Here is a 26,526-nt window from a genome sequence, read left to right as displayed (position 1 = left end):
ACTGATGGGAAATTTGGTACAGACGATTTTTGGACTACTCCAAGGCAGCGAATCAGGCTCCAGCACCTCCGGCTGGATTGAGTGAAATTGAGCCCTGCAGTTGTTTCCTCCCATCTGACACGACGTGCAGCATTGAGAAATTCATTGAGGCGGTCTGCTATACTGGGGTCACCAGATGATTCATATTGCTTTAGGAGTGCGACACTCTCTACATCGAGGCATGGGACATAGATGGGTCGATGGGATGGCTGTGTAAGGAGCTTTGTGAATGGTAGCACAAAAGCAATTATATGTCTCTTTCACAGGTATATTATGAATAGGTGTAGACACAAAGGTACTGTCCAAGGTCTCTCTGCATTTTGACCAACCTGCTTTATGAAAGTGTTTCCAAGCTGGGCTGGGACAATTGTCAAAACATTCCCTCACAAGGGACAATTCAAAGTTCACTTTGGGCAAGGGAGAAGTGCATGGAGAAGACTTGCCAATGGACCACCATAGGGCTCAGTGCTAGCCCCAAACCTGTTCAACATATATACAAATGACTGCCAACAACCATGTCCCACAAGTTCATTTATGCTGGTGATAACTGTTCTACCACCAATCTCCATCCTTCTGCACTCTGGACCAGATCCTTAACATTACGAAATTGATGGACTGCTGCAGCACATGTTCTCTCAAGTTGAATCCCTCTAAAACCATATCCAATGTATTTCACCTCCACAATGCCGGTGCCAAAAAGAACTGCATGTCTACATGGATGGCCAGAGACTAAAGCATGATCCCAACCCAACATACTTGGGAGTGAATCTAGATAGGACTCTGTCCTCCTGGGGACATCTGAAGAAAACAGCAGGAAAGGTCAAAACCAGAAACAACCTACTAAGCAAACTTGCTGGATCTTTGTGGGGTGTGGCTGCCACAACACTCCGGACCTCAACACTGCCCTATCATGCTCTACAGCAGAGTACTGTGCACAAGTCTGGCAAAGGTCATCATACGCACATCTTGTTGAGACTCAATTGAATGCAACAATCCACATCATAACTGGAACCCTCCTTCAACATCACTCCCCTTACTTCCTGTCCTTGAAAACATGACCCTCCTCACGCACCCCCCACCCCCCACACACCTGCAGATTGACAATCCGTGCTGCTCCTCACTTACCACTCCTTATCACATGATCTGTCCAATCCACCTACCTTCTATCTCAGCGCCTGATATGAAGCAATCTTCCTGAGCAAGATCTACCAGCAAATATCCTTTGCATCAAGGATTGGGAAACACAGGAAGTCACTAATCAGTTCTTTGTGACAAACTTTATTTGTTGAACGGCAGACTTTGAACTACCACTGTGAGAGTGGTCCCCGCTAAACAGGTTCAGGACAGGCCAGAGCCACTGTGCAGCCAACCTCCGCCACTGGCCCTCAGTACAAACCCCTTATGCACTTGTGGAGAGGCACAAACAATGCTGCACCTTATCAAGGCCTGTTCCCTCTACAGACTAGGTAGATGTTGGGAAACATGCATTGCTTTAAGTTTAATTTATATTTTGTATTTGGGTGATAAGAAAGGTGAAACCTGGTTTTAGCTTCATTTAGATGTTTTTATGAGCTGGGTGCTGGGAAGTCTGTGGCTCTGTTCATATACATGCATTTTAATGAGGTTTTATAACTTTTGAAGTGAAGAGATGGGTTACCAAGGGGTTAGTAGTTTCGTGAACTTAAAAATAGAGTAGAAACACTGTGCTATTACCTAGCAACAGGGGTCCAGAGACAGCAAATGAGGAGGCTATCACTTGGCTTCAGGGATTTGCATCCACTAAGTAATAAAAAAGGGCAATACTAAGGGAGTGTTGACGGAGGTTGGATGTGACGTTACTCAGAAGTCTTGTCTTTTCTCAGCTTGGTGTATAAGATCCCATACCACTTCCCCCCCAAAAAGGAGACAATATTTATCCATCAACCAACACCTAAAGCAGATTATCTGATCATTATGCTAATGAGTTTATCAGATCTTGCTCTCTGTAGATTGACTGCCATGTTTCTCTATATTAAAACAGTAACTGCACTCTAAAAGTCCTTAGTTGGCTTTGAAGTGCTTTGGGATGTCCTGAGATTGTGGAATGTTCTAAAGCACTTTCTATTTCCCACACCAACACCTTTTTGGACTCAGTGAGATTGAGACGAATTATGGACGATTTTGTATCCTAGATACGTGGCTGGTAAGAACTAATTTAGGACCCAGTGGAGATTGTGGAGTGGATTTGAAGGCCACTGGGGAAAGGCTTATGTTCCAATCTAACCTGGTGCCTTATTCCTAGTACTGAGTGCTATTAGCATGAACAATAAACATCGTGACACATAACAAGCAAGAACATGAAAGTTGACTCTAGATGATTGAATGCTTTTCATTACATTTTATTTAGGCACACTGATGCAATACAATAAAACAAACATGCAGAGGAGCCAGTTTACTTTGAATATCAATTGGTAACATGTTATATTTATATTTATAGATAATCTTAAAATCAATCTACTAAATTATTCACTATCAGAGAAATTACACACTGTGGAATGTGAACTGCTATTAGCTGCTAGGTACCAATTCAAGGCGTTTGTTTTAGTTACTCTCCTGACTGAGAGGAACCCTTCTTATTTTTGATTCCCAAGAAGCTGCATAATTTTGTCAGCATTAGGTCAACTATTTCTTCTTCTTCAGAAGCCTGAAAGGGAAAAAAAGTAAATGTTCCTTCCTTTTTCAAATATTTTTCTAAAAATATTTTTTTACATAGGATTACATTGGATATATGGCACAGAGACAAGCCATTTAATTCAACCTGTCCGTGCCAGTGTTTATGCTGTACTCGAGCCTCCTCCCATCTTTTATCATCCAGATCTAACATCATAACCATCTATTCCCTTTGCCCTCATATGCCCGACTAGCGTCCCCTTAAATGCATCTATACTACTCGTTTTAACCACTCCCAGTGGTTGCGAGTTCCATACTCACCACCGTTTGGGTGAAGAATTTTCTTCTGCATTCCCTATTGGCATTCTTGGCAAATATCTCATATTGATGGTGTCTTGTCATGATGTCCCAGCCAGAATGAGGTGTGGGACAGACTTAATGGACCAGCTGCTCTTTGCTTGTCCATCAATTTTATATGTCCAGCTATTTGTTATAATTGCTGAGATCACCTATTTAAATTTGACTTGATTGTCTGTTTGGGAAACTCTGTTCTCAGTGTTCCTCTCGCTTGGGTAGCTAAATCTCAAATCATTGCCAAACTAACATCCTTGCCAAGTTTTAACCGCTGATCCCAGTGGCCAAATTTAAATAGACGGAGACAGTCACCAAACTCAAACTGGTGAATCCAGTGGCACAAACACTCTCTGAAATTTGGGTTGGAGTCTGCCAATTTAGATTGACATATATTTCATCTTCCAAATTAAGTGGGAGATCAGGCTCATCCCTGATGCCCTCCTTGCTGATCACTTGTCACTGTCTGTATTCACACGTGCAGGATAACCACCTGTGTGAAGTGCAGAGAGAAGTCTGTGTGTTGTTGAAGCTGAGTCCTTAAGGAAAGGAGAGGGAAAATGGGCAAAACAAATTCTGACACAAGCATAAATAGCCCATAGCAATTTCGTTAAAACAGCGCACTGTAAGTAAAAGTAAAGCAACAATTTATTGAATAATTGAATCATTGAAGTATTTTAATATAATAAAATTAATTATTTTACTTAGTTTAATATGTTAAAATACTGCCAAGTCTTCATGTAATTGAAGAATAGTACAGAGATAAATAAAATAAGCTTAAGAAGAATTATAATGCAAACCTTGTAATTCTTCTGCTCCTCACTAAATGCCACAAGTATAACAGAAATGAAGAGATTCAGGACGACAAATGTCATAAAGATGATGCAGGACCCAATCAGAAATGAACCCAGAACTGGGTTATAGTCCAATACCTGATCAGGTAAAGACAAGAATATGTTCAAATCTAAACTAAAATATTTCATAAATAGATTTAACTGACTTATATTAAAACCTAACTATTTGTGAAAATGGTCAAAATTAAAGATCTTCTGACAAACACTGATTATGTCAGAGGCTCTACTTGGATGACGCAGGACCTCCCAAAATGTACCCTTGTGTCCAATTTGTACGCTGATTCTTATATTATTGTCACCTGGAGATAACTTGATGATATTAAAGAATAATCGTTTAATGGAATAGTATGTAGAAGTGAATCCAGAACCACACATTGTATTGAAGTGAACGCAGCTGTTGTTATTGTACACAACGATACTTATTACCTAAGTGTAAAATAGCGATAGTTAAACAGTTTTCTCAAACAAGTTGACTGAAGAGTATTATTGCAAATGTAAAGGTGTGAATTGAAAGGTGCAGCTATACTGTCACTTTTGTATGGCAATTTTCACTTTGCAGCAATTAAATTGTGATAGTTTAGTTCTAGGGTCAGGTAATTATGCAAATCTGGATTACAATGTGATGATACCCCCTTGGGGAGGCCATTCTAGATTATTTGAATTCTGCACGACATGAGGTATGGTGTTAAACCAAACTATAAAAGGATTTAAAAAGATGACAAAGGACATAGAAACAGGCCATTGGGCCTAACCAGTCCATGCAAGTGTTAATGCTCCACTCGAGCCTCCTCTCTCTTTTCTCATTAAAATCTACTATCAAATACAACCTACCAACATGAATGAGACACCTTACTTATTCCAATGCCTGCAATATAACAACATTAAACTGTGACTCCGCCTGAAACAGATTTAAATGAAAGAGCTGTAGATTAGATAAGGATTAAGTTCCTGTGCATAACAGAGATATTTTTGCAATAGGCTTTTGCTTTCCTTACCTCTTCATAGTTGAAGATCCCCAACTGAAGACTGACCATTGTCTCTGCAGCATCAAATATGGTTTTATAAGAGGACATACTCCAGCCAAACATTATATTTGTCTGCAGAACAGAGATACAGTCGCATTAATAATGATATTCTAATTACTGGTGTTGGCTATCAACTTTGAACATTCAAGGGATCCTGAAAACAAAGTCTGTTTTCACATCATTTACAGGATAATTGCAGAAGTCTATTAAAAGCCTGAAAATACAATGGGCGGAATTGGCAAAGTCCGATATCAAATGGGGAAATCAGTGTTTGATCCACCGACAGCAATGATAGCTTTTTCCCCCGTATTGTGTGGCACTTTGATGAAAAAATGCAGAGGAACGAGTTTCATGTCAGATTGCTGGCATGGCAGACTCTAATTCGCCCGCCATACTGTGACCTCTATGTCAGTGATAGAGTTGAGCCTGCACAGCAGTGCATGACTGACGTCCTAGGCCAAGGTCTCCATGGCAGCTGCCATCCTACCAGTGTTGAACTTGGTGCATTGGCATGCTTGTGCTATCACCTCAGCCTGAAGGTGGATGGAGTCCTCCATTGTGCCTTGCAATCTGAGGAGTGCAGCGGACATCCCTTCCTGATGTTCCCGAGCTTGCCTTTACAGCTTAAGCACCTGCGACATGACCGAGTCCAGAGGCTCATCATCTGATTTGGATTCAGCAAATTTCTGGCCTCCAGCAGTGCTCTGAGTGCCGGGGACCTGGGAAGTCCCTGCCTCCAGCTGCTGTGGATCAGAAAGGGCGATATGCTCAACAGATTGTGATCCCGAGGCTATTCGAAAGCTAGGTCCCACCGAGGTGTGTGTCTCTGTGCTGGTGGAGGGTGTGGGTGAGTGCTGTGATGGGACTTCAAGGAGGGTGCCTCCAGATTCCACTTCAGAGGTTTCGTTGGGGCTTGATTGGAGGCCCTGGGTCATGGATTCCAATGGCTATTTGGCAGATGTGCCTGCGAAAGCAAGGAGAGTTAATTAGTGCATGGCAGTGGCTTGTGAAACAGGACACATCACTCACAGCATGGTTGTCTGATGGATGTTGCACTGCTGGATTCTCACTTAGTACAACACCGCCAACTTCACAGTCAGCACAGGAACGGTCCAGATCCTCGCCAGCCAGCTGGATGGCTCTGTTTTCAAAATCCGTGAGGACCTTGATTTTAGGCATTCCTCCACTGATAATCGACCCTTCCCTGTTGTTGTGTGCCAGCTTGTCCTGCATGAATACAGGTGGAGAGGTTGTAAACAGGACGCCTGTCAAGCCAGATGATAAGTATGCCTGGCCTGTGTGGGTGGTGAGTGGTCCCATGGACAGAATGAGGACAATGATGGTAAGTGTGAGAGAGTGAATGGTAATGTCCCTTGAACCAGCAGTGAGTGAGCGCCCTGTGAATGTGTGATGGGTTTGTGAGTGTGTGAGTTGAGAGTGATGAAAAGAGTGACTTACCCTGGTAAAAGGGAAGAGATCATTCATGCTCTTGCGGCACTGAGTGGCTGTCCTCTTTTGCAGGGCGTTGGCGCTAACCACCGCTGCCACCGCCTCCCTAGCCGGATTAGTGAGGTTACTGCCCATCCTGCGGCCAGAGCTGGGGTAGAGGACATCACGGTGAGCCTTCACTGTGTCCAAAAGGCGCTCGAGGAACGCGTCATTGACTGGGAGCTGCAGTCTTTTTGCCTTTCAGGGCCATCCTGTCTTCCATGTAGCAGTCGTGAACTGGAAGCCCTGAGAGGCGTGCACGTGGCTGGACTTTAATATGGCACCGGACATGATAGTGTGGTGAGGTGATGGCGTGGCGGGCGAATGAAAGCCCACCCACCATGAAAACGGCATCTTTCCCAGGAGTGCAAAATTAACGATTTGGGACGATATGGCATGAAAAGCTGCGGGTAAAACATTGATTTACCTGCCCGCTACCGCACTTAGTGCAAATCTGGGATGATTCCGCCCATAATGCAAGGGACTAGGAGTGCATCCCTCCTTCAGTGTTCAATGGCCACCTTTCCCAACAGGATCCTCTGGCTTGCCCAGTCACGCAATGGATCTGCAGCACCATAGCACTCATTCGAGTTTGAAGAGTTCGTGTGAGGGGTTAACAGTAGAGGAGCAATCATTGGCACTGTGAGGAATTAATGCTGCTTGAATGGGTACAATTGCTTGACTAGGCTGACTCCAAGCATGTCAATTGAGCTCAAGCTAAATGCTGTCAGCTGCAATGGCGTGTTCATCTCTGATATGTTTTGCCATTAGCCTGGCCATTTTCTCCCCCCTCCCCAGCACGTGCTTGTGCTCAAACGTCACTGTGTGCTGCCATGAAACACCCCCCCAAACCCTGGCACTGCTGTCCGAGGTTCCCTTCTCCCCCTTCCCCCCTTGTACTGTTGCCCTTGCTCTGAGGTTGTCTTCTCCCCCATCTCCCCGGCACTGTCGTCGTTGCCGCGGCACCACAAGCCAGCTACGAAGAAGCCACTGCGGGGGCTTGCCTGTTCCCCCCACTGAAGCTGTAGAGCCGCTGGGATCATCGCGAGAACTGCACAAAGTTGTGTGCATCCACCTCCGAGTTCCCCTCAAGGTTAAGGTCGCCAGGTGCGCGCCTTTTAAAGGCGGTTGTAAATCAGACTGTCGTGAAATCACGCCGACGTGGGATTTAAATTTGACTTGTGGGGGATGATTCCGGCGTGTGGCCAAAATTAGATGCAAATTTATTCAAATTAAGTTCTCAGGCTTGGACGGTAGGAAACGCAGCCTGCCACTGGCGTCCTGGATTTGCGTCGGCGGGAAATGCGAGAATGGCCTTCTCCCGAGATTCTCCAATCTCACCACCGAACACGCCCGTCACGATCGGACGCGGAAAGTCCCGGCTGATGGAACATAGCCGAAAAGTGGCATTAAAATTGTGACATTGCGTAAAGCAGTATCCTGCTGAATCCTAGATTTATGCAAATAATCAAACAGATGGCTAATATAAATTAACATTTTACCATGATGTCTTCAAAGTTTTCACCTTTTCTTGCTTTCTTATCTCCAAGTTCACTTGCCCTCTTTTCCTCCCTAAATCTCTCCTTCCCATATTCACGGTCAACTCCCTCGATCTCACCATCTCACATGTCTTTGCTGCTCCCATCGTGACTATCGCATATAAGGGCTTCTCTGTATGATTTTTCATCGACACCCCCAATCCCCTTCCCAATCCCATTTTCCTCTGTGTCCACTCCTGGAAAAACATTCCCTGGAGTCATTTATATAATACTTTGAAATTCCTACTATCTGGCCTTTCCTTCATCACAGCTTTGCTTCAGCCAGTGCTCTGCTAAATGCTCCATCTTTGATGCTCATATCCCTAGTAAAATCATTTGTCACTCTCACCTTAGTCATTCCCTGATATATCCCTCATCTCCGTCTCCATAAGCCCAAGGGACACAGATTTGAACATCAATGGCAGACAACTGGTTCAACCATCCATCATCGGGATTGGTGGGACCACATAAAACACCATTCAGTCTTCTCTCCTTTGCTCATTATTAAAAATCATCCTGGAATGCAAAGATAAACCCTGGTTTCTCTTGTCCACCACGAACTGTTGTCTTAAACCATGTTGCCACGCCTCCTCCGCCTCTACCTTGGCAATGAGCTCACGAACTTCTTTGTCACCAATATTGAGACCATCTGATTGGCTGCCTCCTGCCGCTTCCTTCCTTTCCCCTAGCTCCCCGGGTCAAACTTCTCCTGAAGTTCCCTGCTGCCCTGGCCTTGGACTCACATATAGATTTTATCCCATCTCCCGACGTGCACTCTCCAAATCTCATCTTGTCCCTGAGAGCCATCTTCTGCTTCCTCGCCCCTATTCCCACTAAACTGTTAACCACCAGCTTCCCTTCCTGGCACTCACATTAGCTGATATTGCTAACGATTCCCTTGCCTCCCCTCCCCTTTAAATCTGCTGTCATCACTCCCCGCCTCAAAAATACCCAACCCTTGACCTCACTGTCCTTGTTATCTGCCATGGTCTCTCCAATCTCCCGTTCCTCTCCTAAATCCTTGAATGTGTTGTCTCCCAAATCTGTGCCCATTGTTCCCAGAACCCCATGGTCAAATCCCTCCAATTAGATTTCCGTCCCCACCAAAGTGCTGAAATGGCTCTCAAAGTCACAAATGGCATTCTAGGTGTTTGTGACTGTGGTAAACTATCCCTCTTCATCCTTCTTGATCTATCTACAGCCTTCAACATGGCTATCCTCTTTCAACATCTCTTCTCAACATCTGTCATCCAGCTGGGTGGAACTGCCCTTGCCTGGTTCTGTTCTTATCTATTAAATAATAGCCAAAGAATCATCCTTCCCTCTCCTGCAAAGTTACTTCTGGAGTCCCTCCAAGAATCTATCCTTGGTCTCCTTCTCTTTCTCATTTATACGCTGCCCCTAGATTTCATGATCTGAAAACACAATGGCCTGTAACTTCCTCAATCCCCAGCGTTGGATTTGGTGGCGTACCCTAAAAATGTGCTGGAGAATCTCTATGGCAAGTCCCCAGGTAAAGGTTTGCATGGCAATTGCCCAGAAATGCACACTTCCTCTGGACAATCGCACTGTGCTGGGAACCATCTGAAAATGTGATTTAAATCGCAAACTTCAATGGTTCCGCAAGGGTTACACCAACAGTTACCCAGAAAAAGTTAGAAGAATTAAAACCTCTTCTAACTTCTGGGTAACTACTGTAAAGACCCAGACTGACCCCACGGGACTCCCCCACACCCCCACACCCTCGACTTCCAACAACCCCACCTACACTCCCCCACTGACTTCAGCCCCGCTCCCTGACATCGGACCCCGGTCCCCCCACCCGACCTCAGACCCCAACTACTCCCCCTCACAACCTCGGACCCTGACCACCCCCCCCCCCCGACCTTGGACCCCAACCCCCTGCCCAGCCTTGGACCCCGACCCCCACTCCCACCCCTGACCTTGGACACCCCTCTGACCCCAGACCCCACCTCACCTCGACCGACCTCGAACCACCCCCCGCCGACCTCAGTTTCCCCCCTTCGACCTCTGGACACCCATCCCTTCCTTACCCGAACCCCGGACCCCCCACCCCGACCTGACCTTCCCCCGACCTCCAATTCCCCCGCCAACCTCGGGACACAAACCCCGCCCCCCACCCCCCAAACCCGTCTTTGGACCCCCCAACCCGACCTGACCTCAATGCCCCCTGACCTCAGATTCCCCCTGACCTCCAGACACCCACCACCAACCCCCCTACCCCCCGACCTCCGGACACCCCCAGCCTCCAAATCCTATCTACTTACCTTAGACACTTATCTTCCCAGGCCTGTTAATTTCCTTGGCCTTTTAGACTTACCCGCTTTATGGCAGCAAGTGCTGTCAAAAAAGGGGCATGGCCTCCTCGAATACGCTGGATCTAGACTTCACTACAGCCTGCGAGGAGTCTTTCGATTCAGGCCCCACGCAGCTCCGGCAAACAGAAGTGTCAACGTAACTTTCAAGACTAGTTAAGTGTGCATTTATTTCTTCTAATTTCTGCAGGCCTGAACTTTCCAACACTAGTCGGAAGTTAGGGCCCAATGTCAGGTATGTACCACATGATGACATTCAGCTCCATCTCATTATGAGTTTTTATGACCTCTCCACTTTCTCTGTCACGCCGCCTGTCCAAACTCTAGTGTTGGATGAGCTGAAATTTCTTTCAACTAAATATCAGGAAGACCGAAGCCATTGTCGTTGGACCCAACCACAAACTCCATTCCCTGACCACCATTTTCATTCCTCTCATTGACAACAGTCTGAAGCTGAGCCAAAACATTCACAGCCTTGGTGTTGTGTTTGATCGCAACATGAAACCATCTTCCATCCCACATAAACTTGTGCTCATCTAAAACGCTACTTTCCATCTCTTAACTGGCAGCAAGTCCTGTTCACCCACCACCCCTTTGCTGGCTAATATCTCAATCTTAAAATCTTCCTCCTTGTTTACAAATCCCTCCATTCCCTCATCCCTTCCTATTTCTATAATCTTCTCAACCCTACAAAAAGCATTAAAGATGCAGGATTTAGCAGAGCATTGGCTGAAGCAAAATTGTGATGAAAGGAAAGGCCAGATAGTCGGGAATTTGAAAGTGTTGTGTAAGTGACTTCAGGGAATGTTTTTCCAGGAGTAGACACAGAGGCAAATGAGAATGGGAGGGGGATCAAGGATGTAGATGAAGAACAATCTCTGCGCTCCTCCAATTCTGATATTTTGTGCACCCTTGATTTTAATTACTTCACCATTGGCAGCCATGTTTTCAGCTGCCTAGGCTCTAAACTCTGGAATCTCTGGAATTCCTTCCCTAAACTTCTCCGCTCCTCCCCAGCTCCACCCCCAAATCTCTCTCCTCCTTAAAACCAACCTTCTTTGGCCAAACTTTTGATCAGCTGTCTTGATATCTCCCTCTGTGACTTGATACCAAATTTTAATTGACAATGCTCTGGATAAGTGCCTTGGAATCTTTTGCTACATTAAAGGTGCCAAATAAATTAAAGCTGTTGTTGCTGTATGACATGAATTTTTACTAATTCATTGTATTAAAAAATAGATGGACCAATACATGGTTATGGATGAGAAGAAGATAATTTGATTTGAAAATCGTGTGGTACCCAGTGTTTCCAATAATCGTGGTACTAGAAGCTATAGATAATCTCAGGCGTTAAATGCGTTTTTTGATTTTTTTTCCTATATCTGATACAAAAATACATGCATATTGTATAGTTCTGTGCCTATACTCTATCACAATCTTAATACAATGAGTTAAGACTAGCAGTATCATCAAAACGTTAAATAATTTATCTGTATAAATGGTCAAAGTTGAATAATTTGAGTTGCAATGTTAGAGTGATAGCTTATAATTTTCCTAGTTTATGTCACAGGAATCAGGCAGAGCTTTTACATAGTTTTATCTTCTGGAAGCTCTATCACTAGATGCTTATTAGCCTAAATAAAATATTTATTTGTATAACCACATCAGAGGTGCCTATGAAAATATGCTTTTCCAGACCAGGAGCAAATGTAAATCAACGAGTACAAGGATGATGGGTGAACAAGACTTACCTAGAATTACATAGCATAGAAACGGTCTGGCCGAACTCAACTATGCCAACATTTATGGTGCACACAATCCTTCTGCCAGGTTCCCAACCCTGCTAACTCCATCAGCATATCCTTCTCATTCTTTGTCCCTCATGTGCTTATCTAGCTTCCCCTTAAATTTACCCATACTATTCACCTCAACAAACTTTTTTTTTATTCATGGGATGTGGGCATCACTGGCAAGGTCAGCATTTGTTGCCCATCCCCAAATGCACTTGAACTGAGTGGCTTACTAGGGCATTTCAGAATGCAGTTAAGATGTCAACCACATTGCTGTGGATCTGGAATCACATGTAGACCAGACCAAGTAAAGACAGCAGATTTCCTTCTCTAAAGGACACTAGATGGGTTTTTACAACAATCATGGTTACCATTAGTGAAACTGGCTTTCAATTCCAGATTGTTTATTAATTGAATTTTAATGCTGCCATGGTTGAATTTGAACCTGTGCCTATAGAGCATTAGTCCGGGCTTCTGGATTATTAGTCCAGTGACATAACCACTATGCCAACATCTCCCCTCCAAGTACTGCATAAGGTAGTGAGTTCCACACTCTCACCACTCTCTGGATAAAGAAGATTCTGCTGAATCCCTATTGGTGCACATTAGGAAAGGGGCAGCAGAGTTTTGGACAAGCTGAAGTTTATGGAGGTGGGAAGCCAACCAAGAGATTCAAGAAACCAGTGCCAGAGGATATAAATGGAAATGTAAATATAAAACAGATATCATTAAATTATCTTTGTTCAAAGAATAATAAACGTTTGGAATAATCTAAATGACCAGAAAAACTAGTCCTATAATTTGACATATTTCACAAACTTCAGTTGAACTTGGGTTGAATGTCCATGTGGTGCATACTTTTAAAAAAGTCAGGAAAAATGCACCCTGTTTATTAAACTTCAATTTAAAAAACTAGTGACACTTTGGGAATATGTTGTATTGCTCCACAAATAGTAAGAACTCACTGCAATAGAATAGGCCAGAAACATGATTAAAATGACAGTCAGAAAGCCTGAGATGTCACCCCATGCTCTTCTCAAGGTTGATGTAATCATGTTGAGCTTGGGGTTAAGGCGCAGCAGATGCCAAAGTTTGATGGTTGCCAGGAGAACCAGGAAGGCAATCAGATAACCCATGATTGCATCTGCCATTGCAGTCTCATAGAAACTCACAAATCTGTAAGAAACATAACAAATTGGAGATTAAACATCTCCTCAATAACAATACGTATCAGTACAAATGTCCTTTAGGCACCTTCCATTATTTTAGTTAAGGTTCTGAAAACAGATGGCTCATTTTAAGTTTGGATATACTAAGGTTATTTTAATGATAATGATTAGACTTTTACTGTAAACAATATATTACTTCAGTATTCTCTTGGGTGGATACAGAGTAGTTTCCTTGGTGGCCAGGATGGAAAGTTTCTGCTTCATAATTTTCATTCATTCTCCCTCATCCTTCCCTTCATAGGGACATGGATGGGTAGAATATGAAGCTGAATTAGAGAGAGGGAGAGAGAGTAAGGCTAAATACCATGTTGAAAGAGGAACTGGAAACTGAATTTGAAAATCACATTTAGAAAAAAGTACAGAAAACCCTGTGGAGTAGTAGTACGTAGGTATATATTGCTATCTTGGAGTGTTTGCATCACTGATGAGTCACTCATGATGACAAACCGGTGCCTTAGTGACTTATATCTGGCACCAGAGCCTTCAGATTAATGACTAATACTGATGTTGCTTTGTGGTATCTATTTTTTGTAAGGTTAGTGTACACTTGTATTCAAGTGCTTACTTTTGTATCTGTTTTGCTGATTGCCAAATCACTCTATGACCTTAATGCCTGTTAATGTCCACAGGTTATTATTATTTTTGATGTTATACAGGTTTAGAGAAATAATTAACAGTTGATACTGGAAAATCATGTGTCCAGATGTATAATACAGTAGGTAAAAAGCACTACATTTTTCATAAACAAATAGTACAAAACTACGGAGTACCCTTTTCTGTGATTGTGATAGTATTCAATGTCTCGCTTTCCCAGAATAGTTCTCTTTATGAATACAGAAAATGTGCTCCAACTGATCATTATAATGGCTGTCTCCAAAAGATTCCATTTGCTTTTGAAATACTTCCATTTCTGCTCCTTCAACAGTTTTCCCTGAGAAAGACACATGAAATAAATTGTAAATAAAAGGACAAAATTACAAGTGCTGGAAATCTGCAATTAAAACAGGAAAGTCTGGAAATATAAAGTCAGTCAGCACTTATAAAAAGAAAACATCGGTTATGACGTTTGGGGTGCCTGTCCTCTATCAGAACTGAACTTTAGTCTAATTGTACTTCAATGAATTTTCTTTCTGGGCTTTAGAATACTCAGCCCACTCAATTTTATATTGTTATTGCCATAAAAGCTGATTACAGCCACAAATTACTTATGGCCATTTTGAACTTTTTAAGGAAGACCTGTGTGCTTTTAAAAAAATACAAGCACTGATTACACTGAGCAAATGATGGCTGATAATGTAAAATGACCACTCTTTGGAAAATTCCTATTTGGAATGTACTGACCAGCCTGTCCTGAGAGAACATGGAATGTCACACCTGAAAAGGTGTCCTAGCCTCCTTCAAGCAGAGACACTTAAAAGCGAGATAGGAAAGATGCAAAAAACTAACATTAATCTCCCCTGGCTGCAGAGACAAAAGACTGATTACCATGTTTCAGCAGGCATCTACAATCCATCTCTGTTGATTCATATCTCAGAATGTGTAAAATGGTCGGAGATCGAAGAAAACGGCCCCTGGGGGCAAGACATGGTTTTCTTCCCTGACAGGAATACACAGGGGAAAATGGGTTAAAAAGTTAGCTGCAGAGCAGTGTTGGTGTGCTAGTGTGCTGTGAGAGTGACAGCACAAGAAGACAAACTAGTCACCCTGCAGTTGCAGGCAAAGTCTCTCTCCCTCTCTCTGTTGCTGGAGACAAGTCAGCAAAGCCACAATCAAAAAGGAAATATAGGACAGCTTCTTCAACCAACCTGCAGATCTAAGTGTCTCCAAACCAACTGCTCAACTTCCAAAGTCAGCTCTACCGGAATCACCCAACTTAACAGGTGCAATATTTCGCCATCTACGCCTCACAGACAAGCCAAAGACTGATTCATTTACCTTTTTAAACTTTTATTTGGACTTCGAATTTCTGTTCTATGTGTGAGTTACGTTATTATGTTCCTTGGGTTTTTAGTAACTAATAAACTTACTCTTTCTTTGACTCAAGAAAGCCTGGTTAAATTGGCTCCTTCTAAGACATAAATATATTTGGACTGGGAAAAGGTATCCACGGGGGAATGGATCCCTTTTAAATTAACCTTGTTGTGACCAACCAAAGAGGGTTGAATAAAAAAGTGGAGCCAGCTCATTCCTCTGCACCCTGGAGCATAACAAAATTTGGGTCCCATTCGGGAATTGGGGGAGCTTGCCCGGGGAACAGTTGTAACATTATCATGTTCAGTGCAGGAGAGTGTGGGTGTGGAGAGCATTGGATGGGAAACCCAGAATTACAGGTTTCCTGAACATTCTGCTGTTTTAAACTGCACATCATTGTTTAAATATTTTATGTAGGTTTTCCACCTGGTTGTCAAGGTGGCTGCCTATCAGCTGGGAACAGCTGCAGCAGATGTACGTAGCAGAGCAGCAGGTGGGAAGATGTCGCTGCCAGGAGTCTAGTGGTGGGATGGGAAAGATCACGGGTTGACCTGATTGCAGGGCCAAGGGAGATGGCGGTCAGGATTTTGATCCGGGTGGGGAGCAGGTGTTTGGAGTGGGGAGCAAATGTTGGTCTGAGGTGGAGCTGATGGTTGGAGGGGGAAAGCAAATGGTGGTGGGGTCTGAACGTGAGGAGAGGGGGGTGAAGCAGACAGATCATGGGAGGCAAATTTCCTGGGTGGTTTTTTGAACCTGAAGGAAACGCTTCTCCTGGCAGTGCAATCAAGGCACTTACCGTAGGGATTCAGCCCTTCCCATTTCCTTTTACCTGCTGGGTTTCTTGAGACCTGGGAAATCCAGCTGACAATCCATGTGCTTTCTTTATCACCTTATCTACCTGTCCTGCTGCCTTCAGGACCTGTGGACATGCACTCCAAGGTCTCTCAATTCTTCTACCCCTCTCAATATCCTCCTGTTTATTGAGTACTCCCTTGCTTTGTTTGCCCTCCCAAAATGCATAACATTGCACTTCTCTAGATTGAATTCCACTTGCTACTTTTCCGCCCACTCAATCAAACCATTGATATCATTGTGGAGTCCACAGCTATCCTCTTCACTAACAACTACAAAGCTGATTTTTGTGTCATCTGCAAATTTCCCAAATCTTGCCTCCCACATTTAAGTCCAAATCATTAATATATACCGCAATCAACAAGGGACCCAACACTGAGCACTGTAGAACACCACTGGAAACCACTTTCCATTCACTAAAACATCTGTCGATCATTACCCCTTGTTTCCTGTCACTGAGCCAATTTTGGATCCAACTCGCCACCCTCCCCGGTGTCCCACGGGCTTTACTTTTCTGACCAGTCTGCCATGTGGGACCTTGTCAAATGTTTTACTAAAATCCATGTAGACCACATCCACTGCACTACCCCCATCAATCCGCCTTGTTACTTCCTCAAAAAGTTTAATTAAGTTAGTAAGACACGACTTTCCCTTAACAAAGCATGTCGACTATCCCTGATTAATCTGTGCCTTTCTAAGTGACAGTTTATCCTGGCTCTCAGAATTGATTCTAATAATTTGCCCACTACTGAAGTCAGACTGACCAGACTATAATTATTTGGCCTATCCCTTGCACCCTTTTTAAACAATGGTAGAAGGATTGCAGACCTCCAATCCTCTGGGACCTTGCCTGTATCTAGTGAGGATCGAAAAATGATCCTCAGAGCATTCGTTATTTCCTCCCTGACTTCCTTTAACAGCCTGAGATACAATCCATCTGTCCCTGATGATTTATCCATTTTCAAGGATGTCAGTCCCTCCAATACTTCCTCTCTCATTATGCTTATTGTATCTTATATTTCACACTCCTCCTCATGAACTAGAATATCTACATCGTCCGTCTCTTTTGTGAAGACAGAGACAAAGTACTGATTAAGAACCCTGCCCACATCTTCTGCATTAATGCATATGTTACCTTGTACATCTCTGATAGGCCCTACCCTTTCCTTAGTTACATTCTTGCTCTCAACGTGCTGATAAAATATCTTTGGGTTTTCCTTGATTTTACCTGCCAATATCTTTTCATACTTCTCTTTGCTTTCCTGGTTTCGTTTTTTACTTCACCCTTGTATTTTCTATACTCCTCTAGGCTTTCTAACGTATTTATTTTTTGTGACTGTCATATGCTTTTTTTTCCTGCTTTATCTTACCCTGTATGCATCTAGATAATCAGTGGGCTCTAGATTTGGCAGTACCACCCTTTTTCTTTGTGGGGTCATGTCTACACTGTGTCTGTAGAATCTCACTTTTGAATGGCCCTTATTGGTCTGTCACTGATTTGCCTTCAAGTAGCTGTGACCAGTTCACTTTCACCAGATCACCTCTCAGCTTTGTAAAATTTACCTTTCCTCAATTTGGAACTCTTACTCCTGTTCTATCTGAGTCCTTTATGCATAGCAAGTCCGGTCAAACAGCAATGTGATAATGACCAGATAACCTGTTTATGTGATGTTGATTAAGAGATAAATATTGGCCAGGCCACCAGGGCTAACTCCCCTGCTTGTCTTCAAAATAGTGCCATGGTATTTATTTTACATCCACCTGAGTAGGCAGATGGGGCTTCAATTTAATGTCTTATCTGAAAGACAGTACCCCCGACAGTTCACTAGAACAATAGAGCAGGAGGATCTCCTGCCCTGCCAACTATACTCCAGGGTTCCAGTGGAGTGGAAAATCCAAGCGCCCTGGTTCAGTTTTGCTACTTGGTGTTTCACGAAGACAATGCCTGCTAGTTGTTGAAGTTATATAGCTGGGCAGTACTGACTGCTTTCACGCCAATTATGTGAAGAGACTGGAGAAGCTGGGATTATTTTTCTTAAAGCAGAGCGGGTTAAGAGGAGATTTGATTGAGTTGTTCAAAATCATGAATGGTCCTGACTGATAAGTAAGGAACCTGATTCCACTGGCAGAAGGATTGGTTAACTGAGGACACGGATTTAAGGCGATTGGCAAAGGAGCCAAAGGTGACATGAGGAAACATTGGGAGGAATTTTACAGCCCCGCCTGCCAGCGGGATCTCTCGCTCCTACCCAAGTTGACGGAGTTTTGAATGGCTTGCCACATTTTCCGGCCTTCCCCCTTCCGTGAAGGGGCTGGAAAATTCCGCCCATTGTTTTCACACTGCCTGAAGCAGTGGTGGAAAGCAGATTCAATTAAAAGAGAATTGAGTATATAACTGAAGAGAAAAAATTACAGGGCAGTGGTGAAGGAGCAAGGAACTAGGATTTATTGGGTAGCTTCACCTAAGAGCCAGTACAGGCATAATGGGCTGAATGACCTCCTTCTGGGCTGTATCATTCTAACGAGTGTATGTGTTGTCATTCCTGCCTCTTCAGTACAATAATGACCATGTATAACATTACATATATATTTCAATGAGAATGTACGTTTTAGTGAATTCCATTTATTTTTTGCCTCACCCCACTGAAAATATTTTTGGTTACCTTAAGTTATGTTTGTGTGAGGGTCAGAATGCAGAATGAGAATAAAACCGTCACCTATTGTGTGATTAAATTTTAAGAGAACAGTTTCTCTCAATACTGGTTATTCATTTTGTATAGCTTGTAGTAATGTTGACTTGCCTGCAGACTTACCTGAATCACCATGTAATAGATGAGGAAGAGGAAATATGCCACTTCAGCTGCAACAACAAAAATGTGCAGTCCATCTGTGTACTGATAGAGGCGGATACTTTGAAGAGTAGCATGTGTAAAGAAGGCCCCTGCAAAATATACTAGAAATCAGTGTGTTGTTTCACAGGACCTGTACATTTTAATAGAGGTGCAGTTGAGTGCAAGGGATTCCAGAAATGGACTTGGATGCCAGTCTCTATTTATGGGCTCAGATCTGGAAATCGCTGGGACCCCACTTGGTCAGCATGAATCACCCACACTCAAGGCCAGAGACCCCAAATCAAAATCTAGGGACAAAGCCTTTTGCATAGCTGGCATGGGCTGTTAGGTTGTAGCTGGCATCCCTACCCAAATCCATCGCACACCAATAAATTTGGCTCCTTTTTTTCCATATTGGAAACAGAACATTAATTCAAATCCAGTTAGTTTCACTGGGGGATGAAACCAACCTTTATTGAAATCGAATATGTGCATTTAATGTGAGAGAATGTGAGCTCAGTGAGCAACTTGGCTTTAACCCAACCCTCAGCCAATATTGCAGAGCAACTTCACCAAGTAGTTGCATAATATATATATTATGTATATTATATGGCTTGCAACAGTTGCCTCCAGCTATTATTGTCACCAACCTAACAAGGGAAAAGGAAACCACTAGCATATGTCAAAGGACTTGGCCTCCCAGGTGTCAGGAGGGGGATATCACAATAATCTTTGTGCTCCACTCTCCCTCATTTGTAACACTTACCTGCTGCCATCATTTATAGACCATAGTGAAGTATAGAAACCTCTTCCAATGTTCATGCAGGGACATCGAGCTTTCAACTGAACATATAACATTATAAAAGAATAATCAGCCTGACAATTTTCTGACCCATAGACTGGAATTTGCTGGTCCCATTGCGGGGAGGCTGAAAGATTCTGGCCATTGAGATTATAAACTATTTTTAATTGTAGCATTTTTAAGAAGTGTTTTTTTCCTTGAGTTGCTACACAAACTTATTTGCATATCACAGAATACAAAATCTGCCTTGGAGCAATCGAGCAGTGTTTTAAAAAATAATAATATTTTAAAATTCCTTTAGGAAATATTTCTTAATATATTTAAAAATTCTAACTTGGCACAGTTTGATTAATGCAGCTTAAAATGGGTTTATCACAGAGGAACAAACAACATTTTTCATCACTGTCAATCCACCTCCTGTGAGTGACCAAATTTTAAAATACTGAAAATAGCTTTTAAAAAAATATACAGAACTGTTTGCTAGTTATATTGGGGAAATGCAGTCAGTTTCTCAGTAAATTAAAATAAAGTACATTCAAAGCTTTTAAAATGTGCCTATTAGCGTCCTTGTGCCCAAAAGAACCAGCTTAACTTTAAGAGCATTGAGGCCCTGAAAACGAGCGCAATTAGCGGCAACTCTTTTAGCAAGTAATGGTATCTGGAGGCATGGCTTGTTTTGTGGGCAGGCCGTCCACTAGTTTGATGTTTTTTAAACTAGTACAAAAGATTGCGGAAATGCGATTTGTATTGAACATAATTTGTCCTTAAATTTCTACGATCGTTTGCACTGGTTACCCCCAATATCAGGCAAATTGTCTTGAGAAAAACCAGGGCAACTGAGTGGAAACTGCACCAGTTTTCCACATGAGCCTAACCAAGATCTAACAAGGATGAAACGGCACGTCTCATTTTAAATTGATTAAACCATTGAAAAAAAAAAGCCCTGTATCCGATTTGCTTTATTACTCTGGGTGTAACTCACACATGCGGGAGCTGATTAGCTCAGTTGGCTAGATGGCTAGCGTGTAGTTCAGAATAACGCCAATAGAACGGGTTCGATTCCTATTCAGCTGAGGTAAACTTGGGACCTGCTTCTGCACCCTGCTCCCGAGAGTGAAAAGCGTTGGCAAACCGCCGCTGGGGGGAACAAAAGCGGCCAAGGAAACGGCTCAGGATGAAGCATCAGCAGACAATGAGTCAAGGACCTGACTTTGGGCAGAGGACACATAACATGACAACTGATGCATTGGTCACGAACCAAGCACAAGCTGAGCAACCCAACATCTTGAGAGTAGCCTACTCTCTGTCCCAGTGCTAAAACTTGCACAAATTGTGGATCACTTTCCAAACACACACATTAATAAAAAATAGCAACACTCATCTCTATGGGATACCACTTGCCCCTCCCAGGTGGAATGTTAAAACAATTTCTGTGCACCACTCTCTGATGGCAGAACTCTGGACCCACAACAAAAAATTGGATCTATGCTGCTGATGAAATACTGTAGCGTGAACTGTTTACATTAGTGAGTGCTGTTGGTAACAGGGAGACCCAGCATTCTGAATTACTGGTAAAGCTCTTTTTGTAAATTGGGGGCATAACTAGAAGAAGCAGCTGTAGACAACTGTAAGTTTATGACTAATTTATATTGCAGAGCCACTTGAAATGTTTTGCAATAATGCTCGACAGTCCTGGTGCTGTGAACTTTTGATGCTGATGATTGTCCAATAAGATGACAGTGTCTTAATAACGTCAGGCCTCTGGTCTTACCTACAGCATTACTTTCTAACATTAGTGTGGCAAGACAGAAAAGATTCACATTTGCATTATAGACAGTGAATTCCACAAAAATGGCTCTAGTGTAGGTGTCCAGCCAAGTGTTGTCAAATAGATGTTGAAGGACTCTGTGGAATAAAGGAGAAAAATATATGTCATTTAGCACATCATGAAATTGAACTGGTTGTTACATGTCTGACCAACAATAATTTACAGTCCCTTGGCTAAAAAGGTCATCTATTCTCAAAATACATCAATCATGCATCTTTGGAGAGAATAGACAAGCCAACATATCAAGTCACAGCCTCCCTAAGAACTGAGTTCTGATGAAGGGTCATGAGGACTCGAAACGTCAACTTTATTCTTCTCCGCCGATGCTGCCAGACCTGCTGAGTTTTTCCAGGTAATTCTGTTTTTGTTTTGGATTTCCAGCATCCGCAGTTTTTTGTTTTTATCTAAGATAAACTAGCATTTTAATTGGATCAGGGAAAAGGAAAAACCCAAACACACAGAGGAATGATTGTCCAATCTCAGTTGTGCAAAGGAATGTAAGATTAATAGGAGATAGAGTTAAAGAAGTTAAAAACTTTAAAACACCCAATGAGAAAATGGAAGAAATAGGAAAAAAGCAAAGAGCTTGCAAATCAGGTCTGAAAACAGAAAATAATTGCAAAGCACAGTATTCTTCACCTCAGTGCCATGATGAATACCAACACTAGGAAATCTCAGACTTCGAGCCCGTGACTTCACAGGAACATTGAATTGCTAGAAAAGCAAAGACCTAAGTCCATCAAGTTCGTCTTCTACAATGCTGGTAAATGTGCTACAACGAAAATAGCTGATGATGGCTAATCATGGTAATCAATCTCTATGGGCAGAATTTTCCTGTTAGTGTGCTGGGGCGGGACCCGCACATCGACATGTAAAATGATACGCGGTGATGTCGGGCGAGCGTCCTGACATCACCGTGCGCCATCGCGATATTTCGTTGGGCGGGTGCGTGATGATATCTGATGTGTGCCCGCCATTAATTAATGGGCCACTTAAGGCCCTTGAGGTACAAATTGACGGCAATTTTTCGGCGCCCATGCAATCTTCGGTTCAGCGCACAGGCACAATGGGCAGGCGGATAGGACACATTTGTATAAACCTCAACCACGGGTGTGATAAGAGGGTTCAGTGGGTTCGTGAGTGTGGTCTGTCAAAAATTGATTTTTCAAAGTTACTGATACTTGCCTGTGTGATCTGCAGCACTTCAAAATGCATGCCAGCTGCTTGGTCTGGACTCACAACCTTCAGGTCAGCATTCTGCAGTGAAGAATCTTTTTTGGGCCTGCAGATTTCAGGAAGCCTTCCCTTAGCTTGGGAACAGGAGCTGAACCCTCCACTGGAGGCACCTCCTCTGAGGAGGAAGGGAGGGCCAGAAGGGGGAGGAGGCCTGGAGTGCACATTCAGCCTTCATGTGAACCACCTTTGGGAGGATTGGCGCAGGCACAAGAGGTGAAGGACCAAGAGGTAGTCCAAGGCGGAAGGGGCCGCAGAAGATGCCACTGTCCTGCTGCCAGGGTTTACAGGCAGAGAAGCAGCTACCTCATTATGTCTGAGGTGCAGTGCCGAAGGAGGCTCCATCTGTCAAGGGAGACAGTAAACTATATCTCTCAGATAATAGGCCCTGCGATCTCCGCTAACTGCGTGGGTGGACACCCCATGCCAGTGGCTCTAAAGGTCACAGCTGCCCTCAACTTCTATACCTCTGGCTCCTTCCAGGAGTCGGTGGGTGATCTTTGCAGTGTCTCCCAATCAGCTGTCCACACTTGTGTCAAGCAAGTTACAGATGCTCTGTTCAGGCGTGCATTGACCTTCATCGACTACCAGCCAAGTCAGACACAGCGAGCCAGAGGCTTCGCGGCCATTGCTGGCTTCCCCCGTGTCCAGGGTGCAATAGACTGTACACATGTGGCCATCAAGGCGCCAGCAGGTGAGCCCGGTGCCTTCGTCAACAGGAAGGGCTTCCATTCCATGAACGTGCAGATAGTGTGTGATCACAGGTTGCAGATTCTACAAGTCTGTGCAAGGTACCCAGGCAGCTCCCACGACGTCTACATCCTCAGACACTCCCTGGTGCCGGGGCTTTTCAGTGCTTCAGCCCGGCTGGATGGATGGCTACTGGGTGACAAGGGCTATCCGCTCAGAAGGTGGCTCATGACGCCTCTCCACCATCCAAGAACAGAAGCTGAGCAGCGGTACAATAGGAGCCACACCTCCACAAGGGCTGTGGTGGAGAGAGCCATCAGTCTTCTCAAAATGTGCTTTCGATGCCTGGACCATTTAGGGGGCGCACTGCAATACCCCCCACAATCATGTGTTGCTGATAGTGGTTGCATGCTGCACTCTCCACAATCTGGCACTGGAAAGGGGGGACACAGTGGATGATGAAGATGTAGATGCATTGGCTGCGGCTGCACACAATGAGTCCAGAAGTGAGTCCGAGGATGAGCACGCACAGGGAAATGCTGAGGGGGTAGATGCTGACCCGGGCATACTCCAGAGAGGCAGGGACACCCGGGAGGCTTTAATCCAAAGAACCTTCAGCTAGCACACCACATATGGACCTCCAGGACAAGCCTGGGCTGCAGGCTCCATACTCGATGCCTGAGTGCAAAATCTGCCTGGAAAGGAACGTTAACTATGGGCCTTGTTAATAAAGCTGAATGTCCCACAAATCACTCATAACATTATTGGTAACCATCCACCTGCAGAAGAAAAGAGGCACCCTCAGTCATGGTGACATGCCTGAATTTAATATTATAACAAAAGGAGCTTAAGAAAACAAATTGACAAAAGTGTTAAACATCACACCAACTCATAAAGACCTCATCTCGGGCCAACACAAAAGCACCAGTGATAAACCCGTGGTGTGCCTAGAGGTGCCTTATGTTTACGTTTCTGAGTGCTATGTCTTGGTGCTGCCCCCTCGCTGGGAGTGGCATCTGAGACAGCCCGCTGACTCTGCTATCCTGTTGGCCTCGATGACCTTGGCGGGTCGTTCTCTAGCCCATGGAGCCTGTGCTGGCCCTGCCTGGGAGGGAGCGGCCAGTTCCACAGCTGGCATCTCCCCAGTCGTCGCAGCCTCATCAGATGCAACAGTCACTGGCAGAGAGGCAGAGGAGCTGCCGCCCTCATCCGGAGCGCCCTGAGAGGAGCCCGCAGAGATGACAGGCAGCTGCTGCATTGACGTGAGGTCGCTTTGGACCTCTCTGCTCACCGTGGATGGATGGGCACCAAGCTCGGAAACTTGGTGCCCAGACCATCTCCCACACTGGCACTGACCAGCTGAGGTCAATGCCGATGTGAGGGCTTGCTGGTCAGAGCGCATCCCCAAGAAGCCCTGACTGGTCTCCTGGAGGAGCCTCTCCACGAGAGTTGCCACTCTCTCCATGGAGGACGCACGGTGCTCGGCCATGAGGCTTATTGCTTTGGCGATCGTCCGTGTGGACTCCTCCACCACGGACACCAAGCCAAGCATAGCCTCATGTATCTCCACCAGATGCTCCCTGCCGCATTTCCTGTGTTTACTGCATAGCGGATGACTCCAGAGGCACATCATCAGCCACCGACTGAGTATGTGCCTGGTCCCCTGCAGTCCTCCAACTACTGGCGCCATGGGCACTCTCTGTCTCTGTCAGCTCCTCCAGCGAGTGTGAAGTGCCCTCACCGCTGTGCCCTGGGACACTAGCCGATGTTCAAATTCCCACCAAGGTGCTAGTATCTGCGCTGGTGCCTGCCTGGCAGAGATGGTGTGATGCTGGTGAGACTGAGGCTTCAGGGCCCTCAGGTGTGATAGGGGCCTCTGCTGCTCCTCCTCCTGGCCCAGCTCCACTGATGTTGAAAGGAAAAACAAGGACATTGGATCAGTTAACGTGGAGACAATGTCAATCTGCAACCCTGTCCCACGGATCATTATGCGCTCATCCTTCCATAAGCAATGGTTAAGCCATGCTGCAAACTTCAATCACTGAACATTCAACACTGCCATGGCTGTTGGGAGAACAATGAGCCTGGGCGCATGGAGCCTCTCGAAATCTAGGGCCGCCTACTCGAAGCAGCTGAGAATAGGCACCTGGGCCGGCCCTCCGCCAGTCCTCACCCACTCGGCGGCATTATGTGCATTCTTCTCCTGAAAAGGAGAGAAGAGCATTGATTAGCGCTACTTGTACCTGGACTCTCTTCGCGGATGGCCCACTCCAACCAGAGTGGGACACTGAAGGGCTCCAGCGCCTCCTCACCCCGCTGCTGCCAAACACTCACACAAAGATGCTAGGCCTGTCCCCCCATCTCCGCCCCCTTGGCCAAATGCTGCCTACATCACATTTGGCACCACACGGTCTAACTTTCCATAGCAAGGAGGTGCAAGCACGTGGAGCGCAGAGGGCAGCAGATCGATCGGTGCCACTCACCTTGAAGCACCTCTCCCAGCCTGTCATCACCCTGACTTTGACATGTCCTGCAGTTCCAGCACTGCGCCGAGGTGCAGCTCCTCCAGGTTGCCCCCAAAACAGTCATGTGGGTCTCAGTGCAGAACCCATCTCATCACCACCCTCTCAGGGTGACCTTCGCATGGGCAATATCTGCTGGCCTACCCAGCGAAGGGCACATGCCATCAATGATTCAATGCAGTCACTACACTCAGGAGTGGCAGGGGGGAAAGCCTACCTGCTGGGTTAAGTGACCAATGCCAACATGGCACCTACTCTTCTCGAGCACAACAGGTCATTGAAGCGCTTGTGACACTGGATTCAGGTGTGTCGCACCACATCGAGGGAGCTCACGATCTCCGCTACCTCCTCCCAGGCATGTTTGTTCATGTTGGGGGGCCTCCTCCTCCCGTCCTGGGTTACGAGGACCTCCCGCCGTGCTGCCACCTCCTGGAGGAGGGCAGCAAGGCAATCATTGGAAAAACGAGGGGCACAGTGCCCCCCTGCCCTACCATCCTG

General features: G+C 44.8%; 1 protein-coding gene across 1 annotated transcript in view; it reads right to left on the bottom strand.

Moving 5' to 3' along the window:
• Positions 1-2,290: 2,290 nt before the first annotated feature.
• pkd1l2a (polycystic kidney disease 1 like 2a) overlaps positions 2,291-26,526 on the bottom strand; it is a 127,476-nt gene continuing 103,240 nt past the window's right edge. Inside the window, exons 36-42 of the mRNA XM_078543021.1 lie at positions 21,527-21,660; positions 18,936-19,063; positions 14,070-14,230; positions 13,036-13,246; positions 4,889-4,990; positions 3,840-3,971; positions 2,291-2,722 (exon numbers count right to left, since the gene is read on the bottom strand). Coding sequence (XP_078399147.1) covers positions 2,624-2,722; positions 3,840-3,971; positions 4,889-4,990; positions 13,036-13,246; positions 14,070-14,230; positions 18,936-19,063; positions 21,527-21,660 — 967 coding nt within the window. The 3' untranslated portion in view covers positions 2,291-2,623. The remainder of the gene's footprint in view (positions 2,723-3,839; positions 3,972-4,888; positions 4,991-13,035; positions 13,247-14,069; positions 14,231-18,935; positions 19,064-21,526; positions 21,661-26,526) is intronic.

Source organism: Cetorhinus maximus, chromosome 6, assembly GCF_964194155.1.
Source record: "Cetorhinus maximus chromosome 6, sCetMax3.hap1.1, whole genome shotgun sequence".
Classification (NCBI taxonomy): domain Eukaryota; kingdom Metazoa; phylum Chordata; class Chondrichthyes; order Lamniformes; family Cetorhinidae; genus Cetorhinus; species Cetorhinus maximus.
This window is presented reverse-complemented; position numbering and strand designations above follow the sequence as displayed.